Source organism: Dreissena polymorpha, chromosome 2 (genome assembly GCF_020536995.1).
Source record: "Dreissena polymorpha isolate Duluth1 chromosome 2, UMN_Dpol_1.0, whole genome shotgun sequence".
Lineage (NCBI taxonomy): Eukaryota > Metazoa > Mollusca > Bivalvia > Myida > Dreissenidae > Dreissena > Dreissena polymorpha.
The window spans coordinates 132,699,152-132,720,688 of NC_068356.1; the positions used below are offsets into that span (position 1 = coordinate 132,699,152).

The following is a 21,537-nucleotide window of genomic DNA, read 5'->3' on the forward strand; positions in this document are numbered from 1 at the left end:
TTGAAATACTGCAAAAGTGTACATTGAATGAGCGATTTTGACCCATATATTTGACCTTTGACCTTGAAGGATGACCTTGACCTTTCACCACTCAAAATGTGCAGCTCCATGAGATACATATGCATGCCAAATGTCAAGTTGCTATCTTCAATATTGCAAAAGTTATTGAAATGTTAAAGTTGGCGCAAACCAACCAACCAACCAACCAACAGACCAACCAACAGATCAACAGACAGGGCAAAAACAAAATGTCCCCCACTACTATAGTGGGGGACATAAAAAGAAGAAAAAACGTTAACCTCCACAGGGATCGAACCACTGACCCCTGATGTCATGGAGTTTTGGAGTAAAATGCCTCCCGACTTTACCACTCGACCATCCACGCTCACGTCAAGTGCGAATGTATTTTTTAGCTATATAAGCAATTCCCGTAGTTAGCCAAAATATCGATTCGCGTCGAACGACGCTTTTGACTGTTGGACAGTCCCTTTAAAGGGTGCCCATCCCTCTGCAAAGGTCGTTCCCATAAAAAGTCCTATCATGAGACAGGTTTATAGTCCCATCAAGACATGGGAGCAGAAAAAGTCTTATCATAAGAAATTATTAGGACCAGTTTACCTAAATGTATTGCTTTAAAATACAGTTGATAAGAATAAATTTAAGTAGAAGATATTTTTTTTTTTACAAATGGCCTTATGAACCAAATACTAGGATTGTTAACACTTAGCAATAAACTGGAACAAGCTTTAAATACCTGTGCATTTAAATACAAACCTTCCAATGAGGAATACCTTGTTTCTTTTTTTAAGTATAAAGACATTTTATAAAGAAAGTATGCTTCTTTGACATGTTCCTGTCTATTACCTGAACTGTTGTCATCTACGTCACCAGCTGCTGCAGTATCCTTTCTCAAGTATTCCTCATATTCTTTGGCTTTCGCTGACTTTTGAAACTCTAGCTTTGTTTTTTCCAAATCATCAACTTTCCCACTAGAGACGAAATTGTTCAGATCTGGTTCCTGAAATCTCACTTTCTTCAACATTATGTCAGTGTTTTTAGTATTGTTTGGCTCAGTGCTTGATGTGTTTCGAGTTTTGCCATTTGTGTCCATTTTGTTGATAGCTTCTTGTGTACTAGTCAATAAATTGTATTCTTCAGCAGCTGAAATTGTTTCAGTTATTTTGTTGATTTCTTTCTCATTGTTCTGCTGATCAGGCAATTTCTTTCCAGGGTCTATATTCCACATTTTATTCATCTCGTTGATGTTTCTTTTGTTTGGCTGAGCAAAGACAACTCGGGGCTTAACATTATTTGGCACCTTTTTCTGTACAGTTTTCTTTATTCTTTTTCCTGCCTTTTTCTCCAATGGTTTATTGGGCGTATTCTGGCTCGATTTGAATTCATAAGGATCAGATTCTGGACTAAAATTCGTAGTTTCATCAATTAAAAGCTTGCTCTTTCCCACTTGCGAAGAAACATCTGTATATATTGCATTCTTGCCTTCCACATTAGGAGGTCTTAATATGTCTGAATTTAGAGTACTTGTCCTGGTCTTGAAGATCTTTTTCTTTTTCACTTGGACATCACTATTGTTTTCACATTTGCTCTCTTGTTCAGCTATATTTCCATTCATGGTATGTTCAGAGCTTGGTTTAGGTAGGCAGGTTGTATTTTTGTCAACTGTTTTGTTATGCTCATCAGCATCATTTACATTCTTTGGTAACTTCTGATTAAATGTTTGTCCATCTTTTGATAACATCAGACTGCCTTTAGGCTGCTGCTCAGCACTGTCATATTTATCAGTTTCAGTATCTTTTACAGCTTCATCATCTGATTCATCTTTACCTTCCATCTCCAAATAATTATTCACATGAGTTCCAACATGTTCAGTTTTTCCTATTTCAACAGATTCAGATGCCAATCCACTATGTCTTCCAACATTTTCCTCACCAATTGTATCAATCTCTTTCTCTTTTCTCTCCGCGAAATCATCAAAAGCAAACAACAGTTCCTTACTTGTTTCTTCAACCTGTTTTGCTAAGTGCTTCATTTTCAATCCCATTGCTTTTTCATCTTCCTGAAGTTTTCGAGACTTTTTACTCTGACGTTTTCCTGTTGTGGCAATTGTACCACTTTTTTTCTCATCTAAAACTGATTCCACAACTAGTTTTTCAGTTTTGGATTCTTCAACATTGTTCAGCCACTCAAACACCTTTTCTACTGACTTACGTCTTTCTTTAGGCAAACTCTTACCCTTTCTACTGTATGTTCTTTGAATGTCATTTCCATGAGCTAGTTCCATATCTACGTCTGGTGTAAGTTTTGTATCAATCTCGTCTAATCCAGATTCCCCCAGAGCGTTGCCTTTCTTCGAATTCGATCTTGAAGATCGTCTATTTGTTTCAAACTCAATAGCAGCCTTGCTGATTTTGTCCTTTCCTTTCTTCGTTACCATCTCTACAGGAGTTTTAAACAATGGACCAGTGGACTGACTTGAGTTTATAGAAAATGATGCACTACTTAGGATGTCATTATCAGTATTCATTTCAATATGGTTATCAATTGCTTTCTTGTCCAACTCTTTTAATGATATTTTTCCAAGTTCCAAATTGTGCAATTCTTCTTCATGTTCCCCATTTTTGCTTGATTTTTCATGTACCTTTCCATTCTTTTCATTGTCTTGACCAAAAGATTCTTCAATAACATCAGTGCTAGCACTTTCACTTAATCTTTTTGCAACATAGTACATGTCCTTATTCTTTTTGCTCTCTCTAGTGTCATTGGAAAGTTGCCGAGGACTGATACCCTCACAGTCTGTTGTATCAGTCTGCTGGATATTTTCATCTTCATTATTTCTTTTTAAATGTTCACCTTCATTTTTCTCTTTTATATCACCAGAAGCCACAAGTAAAGCTTTCCCTTTAGCTTTTGATGCTGGCTGTATTTTCAACTTCATTGCTCCCGCTTTTATGTTTGGAACAGAATCATTTCTTGCATCGAGGTTCCCGGATTCAATGAGATCCAGTAACTGCTGCTGTCTATCACTGCTTGGAATAATTTCTTCTGGTGGACATGAAGTGGTTTCTAATCGACGACAGAAAAATATTGTTACTTTAGTTATTACAAAATTACGGGAAAAAGTTTATATAACATTATTAGAAGTTAGGTAGAGAAAACAAAAGATTCATGATACAAGAAATATGGCAATCCCACAAAACCAGGTGTTCAACAGTAAAGGCATTAATTTAACTTCACAATACATATATCTCTTAAAAATTTCTAATTATTGGGCATAAATCATTTATTTTGATTCTAGTAGAAGTGATCATGATTTTAATCAGACAGTCTTCAAATGCAAACAAATGCTATGTCTAAATGCAAGCTTTCTGCATCCAAAGTTTCATAAAGATTGGTGAATTTAGACTTAAGATATTGACTGGATTACACCTATTTAATGTTTTTCTATGTTTAGTACCAGTGACATAGAGCTTAACTTTACTGGCCCCAATTGTAATCTCAAATTTGTTCTTTATTGTCAGCTACCTACACACACAATTTCAGGTCAATAACTGCATCTTTACTCAAATTATCAAGCAAAAACCATTCTTATATTTTTAGTCACAATGACCTTTATCGCAAATAAAATACCGAGCTAGATATACATGCAAGCTTCCTATATCAAAAGTTTCATTAAGTTTAAATTTAAAACAGGAAGTAAAATTCTGGGGCATGTCTTACAAACGTTCAGGAGTTACAACTAAATTGGGTAGTGAAACCAGCATGTGAATAAAAACACAGGAGCACACTAAGCACACTTCAGTTTTATTTTGTTTACTGGTAATTATAACAGTTCTGATGACATAGTGTTTGATGTAATTCGTGTTGTTGACATCACTGCATTTCTTTATGATGACATACATAAATAAACATTCGCAATAGTGCTATTCATGACAAATTTGTAATTAGGTACTTCAAAACACGTTTACTAAAATGACATAAACAAGGGCTGTTTGTAAAACATGCATGCCCCCCATATGGGCTGTCCGTTGTAGTGGCAGCCATTGTGTGAATACGTTTTGTGTCACTGTGACCTTGACCTTTGAACTTGTGACCTGAAAATCAATAGGGGTCATCTGCGAGTCACAATCAATGTACCGTATACGTGCGCTTATAAGACGCATTTTTGAGACTTAAATTAATAAGTTACAGTTGGGGTCGCGTCTTATAAGCGAGATACTGGTGAAAATAAACAAAAAAAATCAAAATATCGAGTTTACTGGGCTTATGCTAGCCAAGTTGGACACTTGTCAGTTGTTTTGAATCATCGCGGCAGCCATTTGCATTTTCTCTAAAGTCTGTATTGGCCCGTACCGTGTATCGAAACGCTATGTTCAGTTACCGATTTATTTGTAATAAAATGTATTGTTACTGATTTTGTTGTCTATTATTTTTTTAATTTGAATTTTGTTATTTTTGGGGCGTAAGACGTTATATTGTCCGTGATTATTCTTGAAAAGTTTTTATCACCTGATTTTCTGCGCGCGACATCGTTAAATGCCATATAAATTGGTCATTATAGTATACGTGTGTAAGCGGCAACACGATGCCAACATGCTTAAAACAACAGCAAAATCAATTCTCAGTAAACGCGCTGCCGATAACAAATGCTATTTGACAGGGCGTCTTATAAGCGCACGTATACGGTACCTATGAAGTGTCATGATCCTAGGCAAAAGCGTTCTTGAGTTATCATCCGAAAATCATTTTACAATTTCGGGTCACCTTGACCTTGTGACCTCAAAATCAATAGGGGTCATCTGCGAGTCATGATCAATCTACCTATGAAGTTTCATGATCCTATGCGTATGCGTTCTTGAGTTATCATCCGAAAACCATTTTGCTATTTCGGGTCACAGTGACCTTGACCTTTGACCTAGTGACCTCAAAATCAATAGGGTTCATCTGCGAGTCATGATCAATCTACCCATGAAGTTTCATGATCCTAGGCATATGCGTTCTTGAGTTATCATCCGGAAACCATTTTACTATTTCGGGTCACCGTGACCTTGACCTTTGACCTGGTGACCTCAAAATCAATAGGGGTCATCTGCGAGTCATGATCAATCTACCCATGAAGTTATATGATCCTAGGCGTATGCGTTCTTAAGTTATCATCCGGAAACCATGTTACTATTTCAGGTCACCCTGACCTTGACCTTTGACCTAGTGACCTCAAAATCAATAGGGGTCATCTGCAAGTCATGATCAATGTATCTATGAAGTTTCATGATCCTAGCCCCAAGTGTTCTTGAGTTATCATCCGGAAACCACCTGGTGGACGGACTGACCGACAGACCGACCGACCGACATGTGCAAAGCAATATACCCCCTCTTCTTCGAAGGGGGGCATAATTATTTGCTGTATTGTTGCACCTCTGTGAAATTCTGCTTTATTCCTAGATAATGCAGTGTATTTTATGGCAATTTCAGGGCCGATATTCTGCCCCATTCCCCTCAATAAAGAGTATATATTTTCCCCCATTTTTGTAGAAAAAATCCCCTCCACTGTCCAGAAGTTAATTTTTTATTTTTTTTTATTTTTAGAAAAATCTGTCTAATGATAAATATATATCTGAAATTTATTTCATCAACAACTAACAAAGTATATAACTATAATTAATATGATTTTGAATTATTATAAAGAGTTATATTAAATTAGTTTTTCCCAAATCAGTGGACTTTTCACATGAATTGCATTTTTTCCCAAAATGGCCAGGAAAAGGCTTGATGAACCTATATTGTGTCTAGATTTGTTGATAAAAACATTCCAATTTGGTCCATTTTATTGATAAAAAATGCTAAAATTTGCCATTTTAATGATTTGAAAAATCCCAATTAGACTCAAAATGGCTAGGAAAACTGAGACAGTGCATGAAGGCTGAACTGTCTGAAACTAATGTTGAAGAAATCATAGATATATATTTAAGAAAAAGGACAGGGACATACAGCTGTGAATATTACATTCATTCATACATGTGTATTCATATAATAAATATCATAACATATAAAAGAGTGAATTTTAATTTTCCCCTTTTCCAAAAAAAGACGCGTTTTTCCCCTTTGGACGGGCCCCGCCACCATTCCCCTATAGGTGAAAAAAAAACAATGTAATGTTACCTGCAGCTTTAGCCTTTGGTTTTGTGCTCCTAACTTTGGTCTTGTGTTTGTCAGAAGCAGTTTTGGCCCTGATCACATCTGGAGAGCCAGGTAGGACACTAGACTGAGGACCTCTTAGTGGAGAGACTGAAATGAGTCGTGTTCTGACAAAACTGGGCATAATGCATGCGCGTAAAGTGTCGTCCCAGATTAGCCTGTGCAGTCCAAATAAGCTAGCCTGTGCAGTCTGCACAGGCTAATCAGGGAAGACACTTTTCGCCTAAATTGGATTTTTGCTAAGAAGAGACTTCATTTAAACGAAAAATGTCATAAAAGCATAAAGTGTCGTCCCTGATTAGCCTGTGCAGACTGCACAGGCTAATCTGGGACAACACTTTACGCACATGCATTATGCCCAGTTTTCTCAGAACGTGACTGAAATTAACAAAACACATATTCATTAACCCTTTCCCACTCAGATGCAAAGTGAAATGGCTATGTGCAAACAACATAAAACCAGAACAGCCTGCGAGTAACTCGCAGTCTGTTCAGGTTTCATGCTGTTTGCTATTCCACCAGGGTTTTTTTCCCACTTTTTGGGAAGATAGCCCATGGCTTTGGAATTGGGAATTTTATCGGCATTTTCATGAAATTGGGAAAATAAATTCATTAGCCTTTTTTTCCACATGAAACGTCCACTGATTAGGGAAATACTAAATTTGATATAACTCTTTATAATCATTCAAATTAAAAGAACAAAATCATATAATACTTTGTTAGATGTAATTGAATTGAAATTGAGATGAAATACGCATTAGACTTCTTTCTAAAAAAAAAAAAAAAAAAATATATATATAATTTTTTATTTTTTTTTTTGGAAATCGGGAATTTTTTGCCACATTTTGGGAAAAAAGTATACTTTTTGGGATTGGGAACATAGCCGAATTTCGGCTATAAAATCGGGCCAAAAAAAACCCCTGTCCACAGTATCTTAGGGTTGGAAATGAAGCATATCAAACTTGAATATATTAAGAAAGAAATTAAAATTTACATTGATTTTCTGAAGGACTTCAAATGGGTCAAAATACGTAGCTAAGTGGTAAAGGGTTAATAGAGCCTCGCTATGAGAAAACTGGGCTAAATGCATGTGCATAAAGTGTCATTCCAGATTAGCCTGTGCAGTCTGCACAGGCTAATCAGGGATGATACTCTTCGCTTTTATTGTATTTTTTGTTAAAAGAAAGTTATTTCTGAAGAAAAATCTCATTTAGGTGGACAGAGTTTTTTCTGATTAGCCAATACATGGCATTATGACACATGCATTAAAACATGTTTTCCTAGAGCAAAAACTGAAGTTAACAAAACACATCTTCGAGGATTTCATTTGAAGCAGAATCCTGCTTTTTGATGCAATCATTTTGCAATGTTGTCGCTTTGACGCCTCCAAATTATCATAATTTTTATGCAAATGTTACCTTGACACTAACATAAAATGTATCTATCTAGACCTCAGTATTTGGACTATAGTGAGTAAAACCACTGACAAGAACTTACACAAGACCCCTGTGTCCTTCTGGAAAGCAGCTATGAGAGACTTCACACCCAACACCATTTCACCCAGCTGCTCACGTTCTATTAGACTTCTAAAACACATGAAATACATATTCTTATCTTAACCAGTTTCATATTTTATGGCATGCACTAAGAGTTAGACTTCAGTTTGTTAAGTCCTCACATAATATGAAATAATGGTGATCACAACCAGTGTCTAGGCATGCAATAACTCAATTTTTCAAAACTAACCCAGTATTATACATCAATGTCCAGACCTATATAAAGCACTTATAGACATTTTAGACATAGGTGTGGGCTGTTGCTCTTTTCCACAAATGAAGAATTTCTTGTGGAAATTTATGTGGTTCACATTTTACAAATTGGGACATATAACCTTTACAACTCAGAAATGCACTTTGACGCATTTGAAGTCCTTTAGAAAATCAAATAAAATTTAAGTCCTTTCTTAATAAATTCAAGTTTGAAAGATTTCATTTCCAACTGATGAGTTGCAAACAGCATAAACCCTGAACAGAAAGTGAGTTACTCGCATGCTAGGTTTAATGCTGTTTGCACATAGCCATTTTCACTTTGCTTCTGAGTGGGTAGTGTTTTTTTTCATTCAAAATCGGGTCCGGAAGTATATATTTTTCCCAAATGGGAGCTAAAAATTCCCAATGGAAGGTTTAAAAAAATAAATTTTTTTTTTTTTTTTTTAGTTCTCAATATTTTGATCATCTCCAATCCATATAAGATCAACCTTAGTAAATATTTTACTGGACACACTTGTATCCTCAATTTTGAAGCATTTGTTAGCAAAACAACAACAACACTAATTTCCCAATTTTAGTAAAAACGCCGCGAATTTTCCCAATCCAAAGGGACCCGGCCCCATTCCCAAAATGGTGAAAAAAAACACTGGTGGGAAAGGGTTAAGAAAGTAACTTTGTTTTTTTTGTACATACACATAAATTAGTACGATTGAATTTCATTTTATATTTAATTTCGCTTGATAAAAACATTTATGAAAATGTTTGCATTCTTTGTTTTCAAAATAAAAGCGATGAGTATCTCTTTATAGTACCTCTTGGTAATCATTTTCTTGCATAATGGGCAGGGAACTTGTTTCTTTCTCTCAAGGAATTCTATCAGACAAAACCTGCAATAAGTACACCAGAGAAAATATACAATTAGTTTATTAAACAGAACCAGCAATTTGAATATCTGACAAAACATGCAATAAGCGCATTAAACAACAACTGCATAAACATTATCAGACAAACTTGTAATACATGTATGTGATAAAACCTATGCATGCCATTATAAGGTTCAAGCCAGGGCCCTCGTTTTGCACTTTTTACCGCCAAATATCGGTGGCATCCCCCATGAGAAAAGTATACTTTTTTCCCCTTTTTCAGCTAAAATTCCCCCCTCCAAAAAAAAAAAAAAATCTTTTTTTTTTCTTTTATACCTATGTTTCCAGCTTGTATCATGCTACTAACCTTTGATTAAATGTATATTTATGTAAATCACATTAAAATATAGCAATTTTAGGTGTTGAATGGTTGGTGAAAATATCTTCTAAAATTCCCCTTTTCGCCCTAAACGACGCGAAATTCCCCCTCATGAGGGATGTGGGTGGCTTCCCCTGGCAGCAAGAGAAGGCCCTGCAAGCTACATGTACTCACAAGAAATTGTAATGAGAATTGGATGAAAAGGATGCACTAAAATAACATGCATTAAAGCCAAAAGTGAATTTGATGGCTTAAAAATACAACATAATTTGCAGGGCACAATAATATCTTAAATGCACTTGTTTTGAAGGGCAAGTGCTAGGAACTTTCAACTGGTCTGATTGTGATTTGTAATTACATGTAACTTTTGAAAAATTGGGTTTCTTAAACAATGTGAATTTGTCACGTTTTATTAGATTTAATATGATATATATAAGTATCTATAAGGTATATAATAGAAATATAAAACAAGATATTGAATTCTAAGCCACCATTATTTTTACACATCAATTGTTAAACGTTATAAGGAAGATACACTTGTACTGTCTGACGACCAGCCAGAATATTTAATTTAGCTCATCCTGGGATAGACCTTTTCCTGGTGTATCTACGGGTCCATTTCACAATTTCAAGAAGTTCGAGACTCTAATTTTCACAATTTAAGAAAGTTCGCGACTCATTTTTTCACAATTTTGATTAGCTCGAGACTCATTTTTTCACAAAATGGGGGAGGGGTGTCAAGGCCGCTCCACAAAAACAGGAAAAAAGCCCTGAATACATGTACATAATATACAAATAAATTGTGATATTGTCATACGCAAGAGAAAAAGAAGTTAAAATGTTCCAAAATGCTTTTTACATCATGGCACATTTGACTGTAACATTTAATTGAGTTGCTCTTGTCTAGAATTTGTATCAAACTCAGCTTACCGGCAGAACTGATGACCACAAGAGGTTGACACTGGATTGGTCATCAATTCCAGACTGAAATATACATGTATCATGAAATAATAAATAAGTCATGCCTTTAATAATAGAGCTTACCATATTATCAAATACATTCTTCTTTGACCACCCTTTGAAAGTTTTTTACAGTCCTTTTTAAAAGATTTGCATATTAATTTCTATATTTTCTATATACTTACCTCATATTATTATTAGACTTGCAGGTGTTGCAGTACATGTAGGATAAAAAATACTAAACTTTGTCAGCTAAGCGGAATTGAGGGAATGGCAGTAAAATTATGTCAAAATAAAAGTTAAACATTAAATAAAAATCAGACTTATTGTGACTAAAAGTATAAGAATTTGCACATGAAAGTTCTAGAAGGTCCAAGTGTGATATCAAAGGATAGTAATGGCTACCATAACATAAAATGTTGCTTTTACATTTTCGGACACTGCATGACATAAAGTTGTGGGAAAACCACCAAAACAAAGTCTACGAGAATTTGACAGCAGATTGAAAGTCACCATAAAGACTCTTCAACTGTACTTTTTAATGCAGAACTTACTGAAATAGGCAGCATATTATGATAATTGATACTTTTTACACCTAAATATCTTACTTTTAACAAAGTACCGTCTAAACACACCTCAAAATAATTGTTTCGTTTTACAATAAGGCCATAAATAATATTGGCTAAATCTAAATAATTTGTGAAATGATATTCTTGAGATTTTTTAAATAATAATGTGACTTTAAACCTACTTTTAGTAAAAACATAACATAGTATAACATGTGCTCTTTCTGTTGTAAAAGAGAACATAATTCAATGGAGTCCTCTCTCATGCCCGTTCTATAAACACACTTTACTTTTCACAAATAGACTTGGAATACTTGAATACAAATAAACATAAAAAATGTGTGAGCTGGTCGAACTTGAACAATTGGATTTAAAAAAATCAAAACGCAAATCAAAGGTTTTGTTGACGAATCTGATGAGTCTATGTGAAAATATTCTTCTTCCGGGTAGCGTGCTGGGCACCTATGGAGCATTGTCGCACAATTGTGACAATGTACATGCGTAAGGGGAAACCTGTACAAAACGACTAAAAACCAAGATAAAAACAAGATGCTCCAAAGTTAAGGCCTTAGCATGTCCATCCTGGTCTTTGAGACGTCAAGGGATGGTGCCATGATAGTCGCATCTGGTAGGCTGTTGCAGATGCGGATGCCAGAGGAAAAGATGGAGTATTTGTAGGCATTGACGCTGGCAAAGGGTACAAGGTTAGGAACCTGTTGGCCTGGCCTCTTGTATGAACACCAGCTGGTAGTAGGATGTGCTGGGATTGGATATTCAAATAGAACCCTTGACTTGGTCAAGCATCAATGATGGCCTTATTGTACATCATTGTCATCCTATGCTGTTGAACTGTGCATGTCAAGAATTTCTATAGATATACATGTATATGTATTGATTACAATTATTGATTTATTGTGCGCAGGCTTTTTCCGCTCCATTTTGAGAAAACGCCACACTGGAATTTTGGGAATTTCGCGCCGTGAAAACCCCAAATTTGGGAAAAAAGATAATCGCAAAATTGGCTCAATTGGGAAAAATTATCGCATGTAAATAGTGTTTCTTATATTTCAAAGAAGCCGTTAACTGGTAAAAAACGAATTTTAAAATTTTACAAAATATTATGAACATGTGTGATAAGTGCAGGTTTTTAAATCTGAATTTGGAGAAAAGGCCTGGCCTTTTTTGAGTTGTAAAAAATCGCGCGAAGCGCCGGATTTTGAGGAAAATAAGGAAAGTCTTAAATAATCATTAACATATTTTACAGTTTTTAAAACAAATTCAAGGCAACAGATAATTTAATTATGCAAGACTTTTTTCTATTTTCTACACCGGATCAGGTTAACTTATATATTTTAAGGTTAAAAAAAAAAAAAAAAAAAAAAAATATTTTTTTATTTGGAATTGGGAAAAAAAAAAATCAATTGGGAAAAAAACAACCAGATTTGCATTGGGAATGGGGCCAATTTCGGATCCTTGGCATAGGGCGGAAAAAGCCTGGTGCGACATATGTCTTGTAGACTTTCGACACATGATTAGCATCAGCAAACAAATCTACTCATTTCGCTGAAGTTCATATAGCAAGGCAAATACATTTTCAATAATTACTCGTTTATTCGCTCTCTAATTAAGAAGATAACGTATTTAGGGGTCAACTAAAGGACTTAACTAGGCGTGTACATTATCACAATTGTTATGTAACTGTAAGTGGGGAATAGGCCGTATGGCCAATACGCTTTACACTAATTTTTAACTTTGACAAAAGGACGAATTACCATATTGAACATTCCAGTGTCTTCTGCATTTGGCCAAGGATTTCTTGCACTTTTTTAGAAGCTTCCATATTTAAGACTTTTTCAACGTTCTATTATTAAAAAAAGATCACTATTATTGGTCTTGTTTTGTTTACATTTGCGCCTTAAATTTCCCGCAAAATGGTCTTTATTTACTCTTTCTTTAAAGAGTATTATACGGGCATCTGTAGAATTTAATTCAAACGAAAATATAAAATACGGGTTACAAACCACTTTAAATATTAAAATTATAGAAATGAAGATGTAATTTTTTTTTTCTTAACAAAATATATGTACATGGGGCTATCAATTATTAAGAAATATTAAAGTATTAGATAAGCCAGAATTATGTCAAATGCCAGCTTAAAAACTGGTATGAGGAAATAAGGCCGGGGCCACTTTCAGCTTAAAGGGTCTTCAGTGAATGAAAAGGGTCTCATAAGTTACATTTTAACAGTTACGAACATATCAACAATATTGTTTGATATAAATATATTTTTGCATCCAAGGTCATTTATTATTAATGACTTTTTTAAGGTTGTTAATGTCATGTCATAGAAAGTTACGGAAAGAGCAATACAACTACGGATATACAGTGCATTCCGTATAGTTTTCTTAAGAAAACTAAAAGAACACTTTATGCGATGTAAAGAAAGGATCGCACGCCGTACACATGCATATTGTAAACATGCTTTATCAAACAAGAACCGATAATTGGTATACGTTTATATATTATACATACAGTAACATATTTCAAAGCACAGTGAGAATATGCGAAGATCTAGGCATTCAAAAGGCTGAACATTCGATCATATTTAATCAAATAATAATGATTTGGTAAATGTTGATACATGATCAAATCCATCTTTGAGATAAAAACAGCACACCAAAAACGGTAATAGGGTATTCAGCTATTTGGTACAAATCGCAAAACATATTAATTGATCAAATATGTCTTTTTTACTCAGATGCATCTTACATTCTTAAAGCGAGATTATACGATTTTTGGATATGTGATAAATTTTAATATATTGATAAGATATGTTACAATAACCCAAAATAGGCAAGAACAATTATACATTAGAGACGATTTTCATAAAAAGCAGCAAAGACAAATTAACGCCCGTAGCCGATTGTGACGTACATATTTTTGTACAAAAACCGAAGCATTCGTCTTTTTATTATGACCAGAGTTAGTGTTCGTGTGTCGTATGAATAGATATCGTTGCAAAAATTTAAAATGAACCGTTAAACTAAGTATAGATTCACATCGTACATGCATGATATACATGCTGGCGAATTCGACTGTACAGCCTTTTTCGATTTCAGAATTAAATATCTTGCTTTTTTTGCATTTTTCGATACATGTTCTTCTGAACTTTTATTTTATTTTATATTGAAAGATATATATAATAAGTTTTTTTACACATCTTATATCAATTAATTTATATTTGACAAAATCGTATATACTCGCTTTAAGTAATGTGTTTCATATCGTGTCCAACTATAACTGCAGGCCGTTTTATACACCGCATAACTTAAATATTTATTTAAAAAATGATTAAATATTACGTTATTATATATAACTGGTAAAATACATACGCGTGAATGTTCATTAAATATGTAATTATTTATATTTTCACCGAGTTTCTTCAAGTGATATTGATGATAAATGGGAAGTGCAAGATGCGATAAGATACCAGCGGTCTATCATATTTAATCAAATAATAATTATTTTGTAAATTTGGATACATGATTTACGCTGGTCACCGATTTATTCAACAAATGTAGTGGCAATACCTGACGGTTTACACTATGTTTTTTCAATGTAAACATTTCATGACACTTAAACGTACAAATGTTTGTGTAATATTAAAAAGCATTATACCGGTACATGTGTTGTAACCATATACATTTAGCAATAAAAGCATATAAAAAACAATATAAACATGATTTAGTCCAACAATTAACGCTCAAATGGTCATTGTCGACTCAGGTACTACTTAAAAGTACCTTGGGCACTCTTAAGAATACTACAAAATACCCGGGATACGGAAAATGTAGTAAAAAGTACCACAGAAATCGCCTGGTGCCTTGAAGAGTATTCTCCATACCCGTGGTACATTGCAGTTTACTGCAAACATAGCAAAAAGAAAGGCGGTGGCATACAAAAGATCGGTGACTAAGACATGTAAACACAGCTAGTGATGAAGAGTAAGCACCTCACAAAAGAAGTTCTATCATAAAAAAGTAAATTTCATATGCATAATAAGTACGTTAAGCACGTAAAAGTAAAAATACAAATTACTCATATAGCAGCTAAAAAGCCAAACATTACTCAGAAAATAAAAAGGAACAAACAAGAACAAAAAAGCAGATACATCTTACGTAGGCATTACCGGTATATGCAAACAAAGGCATGCACTATCATGTAACTTCATAAACAGGTGTCAAGTAGAGACTCATGTCGCTAGTATGTTGCAGACACGAGCTGGCCACAAGCCGAGCCGTGCATTTTTTGTACGTCCCAGATGTTGATAAGTGTGCTAAAATATATAGATGTCGGATCAACACTGATCATATCTGGCACGACCCGGCATATGAACCGTGAAGCCGCCATGTAACTCCGTTTAGATCCCGTGGGTCTTGGCCAACAAGACAGTTTTGGGAAGTTTAAAACTGCCGTGTGGATCTATGACGTTCCAGGAAGATCGAAGCAACCTCAATGGTCAGTGTAGCTGTCGAATAAGGTCCGGGACAGCGTTATTTATGCCTGAATTGTCCGTGTGCAAATGTCAGACCCCGGACCATCACGGCAGTTGTACGGTTGTCTCCGGTTGCATGAAACACGCCGGTACAGTTTGATTTTGATTGCTAGCATCACAAACAAGCACGGAGGTACTAACGAAGAAAGCGGACAAATACGAGGGAAACACTGCGGCTACACGGAGAATCACGTTAATACCAACTCTGACTATACCGGATAGACAGGGTGCTTACAGGGACCTTTACGGTGCAAACACAGCATACAAACACGGAATAATACGAAACAACACGGACGTTTACGCATTTTCATATAATTACGGGCGATTTAAAATCGACGCAACATAGGCGACGAGACGACGGCCGATGAGAAGTTGACACGGACGAGATGCCATCTTCTACTGCAAAAAGCTTAGATTGAAAAGAGTATCATGATTTCTAAAGCTACGATGCAGAAATAGATCTAGAAGTCGCAAAAGAGATTGTATCTTCACCGCATAATAGTATGAAAAGAAGAACCATCTGGGTCTGAGAAAAGCTCGCTAAAAGACCAGACCTGATTCAATATGCAGGTCTGATGGACGACCTGAAAAAAGAAGATGTCAAGGGCGTCTTTAAATTTTGTGCATTGGCTGTCAAATATACCAGGGAATTCTGAGGCGAGTTGAACTCAGACTCAAGGCGAATACTAGTAAAGTAAAAGAACAGGAAACCTCTGACAGCTGGCATAAAGTTTGCAATATTGAAGTACCTAGTATCACGGGGCAGCTACCAACTCTCTGATGTATTACTTCTGGGTCGCACACAATACCTTCTGCAAGATTATCCGTCAGGTCTGCGATGCGATACGTGCAGAATTCGCTGAGGAACTCAGTTCCCAAGCCGCATTTCTTGTTTTGCAGCTTCCTTACCTGCATCCTATGGCTCTCGTATCAGGTCTGCAGCATAGGCTATGAATTCAGATTAAGCTCCGCAGTCCTTAAACTCCAGAGGTATCAGTATGTCATGTTTTTTATGCATTCATGGTCCTCTTGTAGATCAACAGTTTTTCCGTAAGCAAAACGGCCATGTCGACATCCTGTGCCTCTGAAAGGACGAGGGGCGTCTTCTTTTTCTTTTTTCTCTTAAAGCGTCGTTTCTGTTGGTGGTGCTGATGCTTGTAGTTTTACTTTTAAAGGTGATGGTGATGTTAATCTGGACCTCGGGCTTGTGTCTTTGTGTTGCTGTTGTTCTTCAACGGTAGCGGATGCTGCTTTTGACATTGTTTTGGGAACTGGAAGGCCAACATCGACAGTACGTTTCAGTTTGGCATTTTGACGTTTGAGGTTACACATTTGAGATCAGATTGCAGAACGATGGAATCGCCGAAAATCAACATGCTGCATGATTGAGTTATTGTCGGTCCGATGCAGATCATGTTTGGTTCCTATCGTTTCCGTGTTTGTCCTTGTCGTGGCTGTGTTGGTCCGGAATGGTCGTTGCAGATGCAGTGTTGGTCCGTGTTTATCCGGAGCTATCCGCATTCCAGGGGATCCGGTGCGATCTGGGACTTTCTTGTTACCTGGGCATGTATGGGACTGGGGCTTAAATTGGCAATATGGTGAACACTGACTGAATCGTCCAAGTCAGTTTCTCATTTTCATTAAATTATAGAGGTTACATGCTACACTTTGCATTATATATTAACATATAGAATATATTATATATTGCTTAAATTGAGTTTTAGATTGAAGATTTTTGTGATTGAAAAATATTACACACAAGTTTTTTAGTGATTATAAAAAATATTTTCGTTTATATTATGATTTACAATTCCATATGTTTACTGAGACACTGTTGGAAACAGAAAAAATGGCTGCTCCAGAAATGACAGCCCTTCTAAAAAGAGGAAAGCGGAGTGTTGCTCAGACGGTAAAAAATGAATGCATCAAACACAACGATCAACAAAAGCTAAGAGATTTATTGGATTATTTATTGAACCCAGATAAAGCGATCGATGAGCCCGAAACATTGGATTGGTTACGCTGGTTGATCGCTGGTGGAAACACATTCGAAGAATTTTCTAAAACGGGTAAACACTTTGAAAACAATGTTGTCATTTTAGCTTTTATTACACAAATTAATGAGGTGTGTCATAATTCCAAATGCAACTGCATAACAATCGTAATAATTATTTAGTTGCTGATTTTAATATCTGGAAGTTTGCCATCAGTGGCCTAGGTCAAACACCACTATAGCCATCCATGTAGATATACTGAAAGGTTCAACAGCGTCAGTAACTTAAGTACTGTTGAAGGTGACTGTTTATTTGGATGTTTGACATTTCAAAAGCATTTCAGTCATATTATGGCGTTTGGTAAATCAACTCTCACTTCCTGGGTATTAAAGCTGGTTTACTAGTACGTAGTGCACATACCTATGCTAGAAACAAACAACTGCTCTTCTATTAATGGGCAAAGAGGCAAAGCCCACACTTGACAAAGGAACTTGTCAGAAAGGTTACTCTGCGATGTTTGAATTTTTATTTAAAATGCACATGCTTTCAAGAAAAAAGCGAAAGTACAGTTTGGTCGCCAGTAACGGATCACTTCCGATTCATCGAAGAAAACAATGCACAATGTCTAAAATATATTAATAGATTTTTATTCACAAAATAATGTTTTTTCAAGTTCATGTATTATTTACAATGAGAATTACAAAATTTCTTTGCAAAATAAAGTTTCAGCATGTTGTACATCGGCGAGGATTTCCCCATTAGCGAACCATTTCCAGTACAGAATCACGTGGCATTGGAATGTAGGGGACATGTCAAAACACACGAACATGACATAAATCAGCTGACATATTAACAATTGCATGGAAATAGACGAAAATAAATATTAAACAGAAAACACGTTTTTCAAATGCAATATTAAAAACATAACCTAAGCCTTGATCACAGCATTAGTATTACGTTTTTGCCTTCAATGAACATTAAATTTCGCATTTAAACATATTGACAAGCTGTTGTTTTTCAGCAATTGACAATCTATTGTTTTACAGCAATATGTGTTATACACAAAAACTTAATAAAATCATAGGATTTTAGTTAGGGCTGCAACAATATACCGGTATATCGGTATATATCGCAATACGCAATCCGCATATTGTATTGCGATATGATTTTCATCATACCGGTACGAAAATTTTACAAAAATTCATTCGCATTTCGTCCAGAAAAGCCATCCGAAATAATGATAAAAAGGTAAACAAAACAAAGCAGTGTAAATAATTTTTTACGTAAAAAAAGCATTCTAAAAAGTGTATTATACGGAGTAGCATTGTTACATGGGAGCATTCATTCGATGCTTTTGAACAGATTATCGTTGAATTAATTGCGCACAGCTGTAAATGTTTCGTTCGATTCTGATTTGAGCATTATTTGTAATCCGAATTTCGGAAATACGCTTCCAAATTTGAATGCTAACGCGACAATAAAAAATTATAGCGTCAAATAAAAAGTGCTTTATCCTTTGTCTCAATAAAAAGCGCGCGAAAATTATACAGACATGTAGAACGTCGCATGGAAAGTATGGTTGTATTTTGTGTTGTATAAAAACGGGAACATCACGTCAGCTGAATTACGCGTGTTCAGTGGGTAAAAAGCCCCGGTTGGACGTTATTTCATCACATCTTTAAATAGTAACAATTGCAAAAATGTATTTGATACTTAAGAAAATTTGCAAATGTTTGTGTTTCTTATTATTCTTGAGCACATTTATAGTAAATATTTACCAGAATTTGCTTTAAAATTGGAATTTATGGGATTATTGGGTAATTGGCAAGCTATAATTTTGGTACAAGTTAGCAATATATTGCGATATATTGCAATACGGGTTTTTGAACTGACAATATATTGCAATACGGTTTTTGGCGTATTGTTGCAGCACTAATTTTAGTTATCCAATTAAAAAATAAATATTAATATAAACTTTAAACAAAGCTACACAATGTTGTTGGGCACAGACATTAAATCTGCATAGATAAATAAACTGTTACAATAGAGTAAAGAAATGATAAATGTTCCTTAGCATGTGCAATCCATGGTATCAAGCAGGACTGTCTTTAGTTTCCTTAAGAACATATCAATATCAATATCTGTGAAAACACAATCACATGGCAAGACAAAAATCCACCACCTTCTTGATCTTTAGCTGGCCACGGGGAAAAACTGGCCACTGGAGTCTCGTGTTATTTTGGAAAATATCTTGCCACCATTAACCATTAAGTAACAAAAAAGTCACTGGTACATTTGTGTGACATGGCCAACAGGTAAACCTGCAACATTACTTAACATAAGTTATCTTTTTATGCCCCCCTTTGAAGAAGAGGTGATGTATTGTTTTGCTGGATGTCAGTCGGTCTGTCTGCCTGTGTGTCGGTAGACCTGTTTGTTTAACTCGTCAACGAATTGACTGATTGGCTTGATACTTCACATGTGCATTGACCTTTGACTGTAGATGACCCCTATTGAAAATGGGGTCACTAGGTCAAAGGTCACTGTCACAATAAGTGTGAAAATCATTTCTGATCAATAACTCGTCAACGAATTGACCGATTGGCTTTATACTTCCCATGTGCTTCGGCCTTGGACAGTAGATGACCCCTATGCAATAGGATTTACTAGGTCAAATTTCAAGGTCACTGTAATGCTAAGTGTGAAATCAGATTCTAATGGTGCGATCCACACAAGACAAGCTAGGTCATCATGTGTATTTGTGTACTCTCAAATCAATCGTTAAACTGCGTAAGAGGGAATGTTTGGACGAGACGCAGAGTTTTTCAGCAGAAGTTTAGATGCAGGAGTTGTCTTCTCAGAAGAAAAACTACTGGTCGTAGCCTCATCTTTGAGAGTACCACTCTTGGATGACTGTAAGCCAAAATGCATTACAATACCTATTTCTTTATAAACGCATATAACATTACATTTTAAAATAATTTCCATTATTATTATGTTTGATTGTTTATTATTGTCTATTCTTTAAGTTTATATTTGTGTAATTTAGTTTAAATATGTTTTTATTAAATTATGTAAATGAATTGAAAAATGATTGATGAATAAATAACTTGATTTTTTTTTCCAGTTTTGTGAACGAATTTTAACGTATTTCTTGACAATTAAAAAAGATGAAATGTAAATTGAGTTGAATGAATTAATAAAATATTTTTTCTGTTAATATGCTCAGAAAATCAAGATGACTTCATTAACTTATAATTTGCCAAATTTTCTAATCCTGTATTTAAAATTTGATAAGAACTGGACTATGTTTAGCATTCAACACTGAAACCTTACAAATATATCGTAAAAATACAAATTTGACATCTAAAACGAAGTTTGAGATGACCACCTCATTAATCAACTTTTCCCGCCATATTGCCGAACGTGATTCGCTACTGGAAACTTCACTAAGGCTTCAAAAAGTGCCTGTAAAACCCGTTAAACAGCAGCTTATGTGATACATTTTATGTTAATGTATTCTTTCATAACTTACCTTTCGAATGACAATAGGATTTTGAAGGAAAAGTTTAAATGAAATTAATGGTAAGCGTTTCTTCAAATTCTCATTACCCAGAACGAGGCTCATTTTGTAAACACGGTGCGTATATGTTGATATGCAATCCACGATATAAAAATATCTAGGTCATCATTGGGAAAAGAAAATATACATTTCAAGACAAAAATAATTCTTCTTGCTGAAAATACAGTTTGATCAGTAATTTGTATAGGGGTGAGAGCAATAGAATGATCGTTTCCGAAAAATGATCCGCTACTGGGGAAGATCCGTTCCTGGCGACCAAACTGTATTTATGACTAAGTGTATACATTATTATAATCTGCATGTTTAGTTTCTCTTCGTTGCCCACTGTTATAATTTACAAAAAAAAGTATTGACATTGATCACTAGTCAACACAACTGCAGAATATTATTCAGAGCAAACTTATTAATAATTGAGAATGTGGTGGCTTTACCATATGCTCATAAACTATAGAACATGGAACTGAAGATAAAACTGATAATCATAGAAGAATAACTTCCTTACAAAAATGTAAACAAAGCAATACACTTATTGTTTCTTAACTTTATTCACTTTCTATCATGCTAATTATTTACAAACACATTTGCATGAATTATTTTTTCAATGCCATTGCAGTCTTCACACTTAATATTTTAGACCAGTAGCCCTTTGGGCTAA

General features: G+C 35.1%; 1 protein-coding gene across 4 annotated transcripts in view; it reads right to left on the reverse strand.

Moving 5' to 3' along the window:
* The window catches only part of LOC127869055 (breast cancer type 1 susceptibility protein homolog), a 36,357-nt gene extending 23,700 nt beyond the window's left edge, over positions 1–12,657 (reverse strand). For all 4 annotated transcript variants that reach the window (XR_008044387.1, XM_052411321.1, XM_052411324.1 and 1 more), the window contains exons 1-6: positions 12,523–12,657; positions 10,155–10,208; positions 8,795–8,869; positions 7,711–7,799; positions 6,178–6,303; positions 865–3,084 (exon numbers count right to left, since the gene is read on the reverse strand). Coding sequence is in view for 3 of the 4 variants with exons in the window: in XM_052411321.1 (XP_052267281.1) it covers positions 865–3,084; positions 6,178–6,303; positions 7,711–7,799; positions 8,795–8,869; positions 10,155–10,208; positions 12,523–12,590 (2,632 nt within the window). In the remaining variant the exon portion in view is untranslated. The remainder of the gene's footprint in view (positions 1–864; positions 3,085–6,177; positions 6,304–7,710; positions 7,800–8,794; positions 8,870–10,154; positions 10,209–12,522) is intronic.
* Between the last annotated feature and the right edge of the window lie 8,880 nt (positions 12,658–21,537).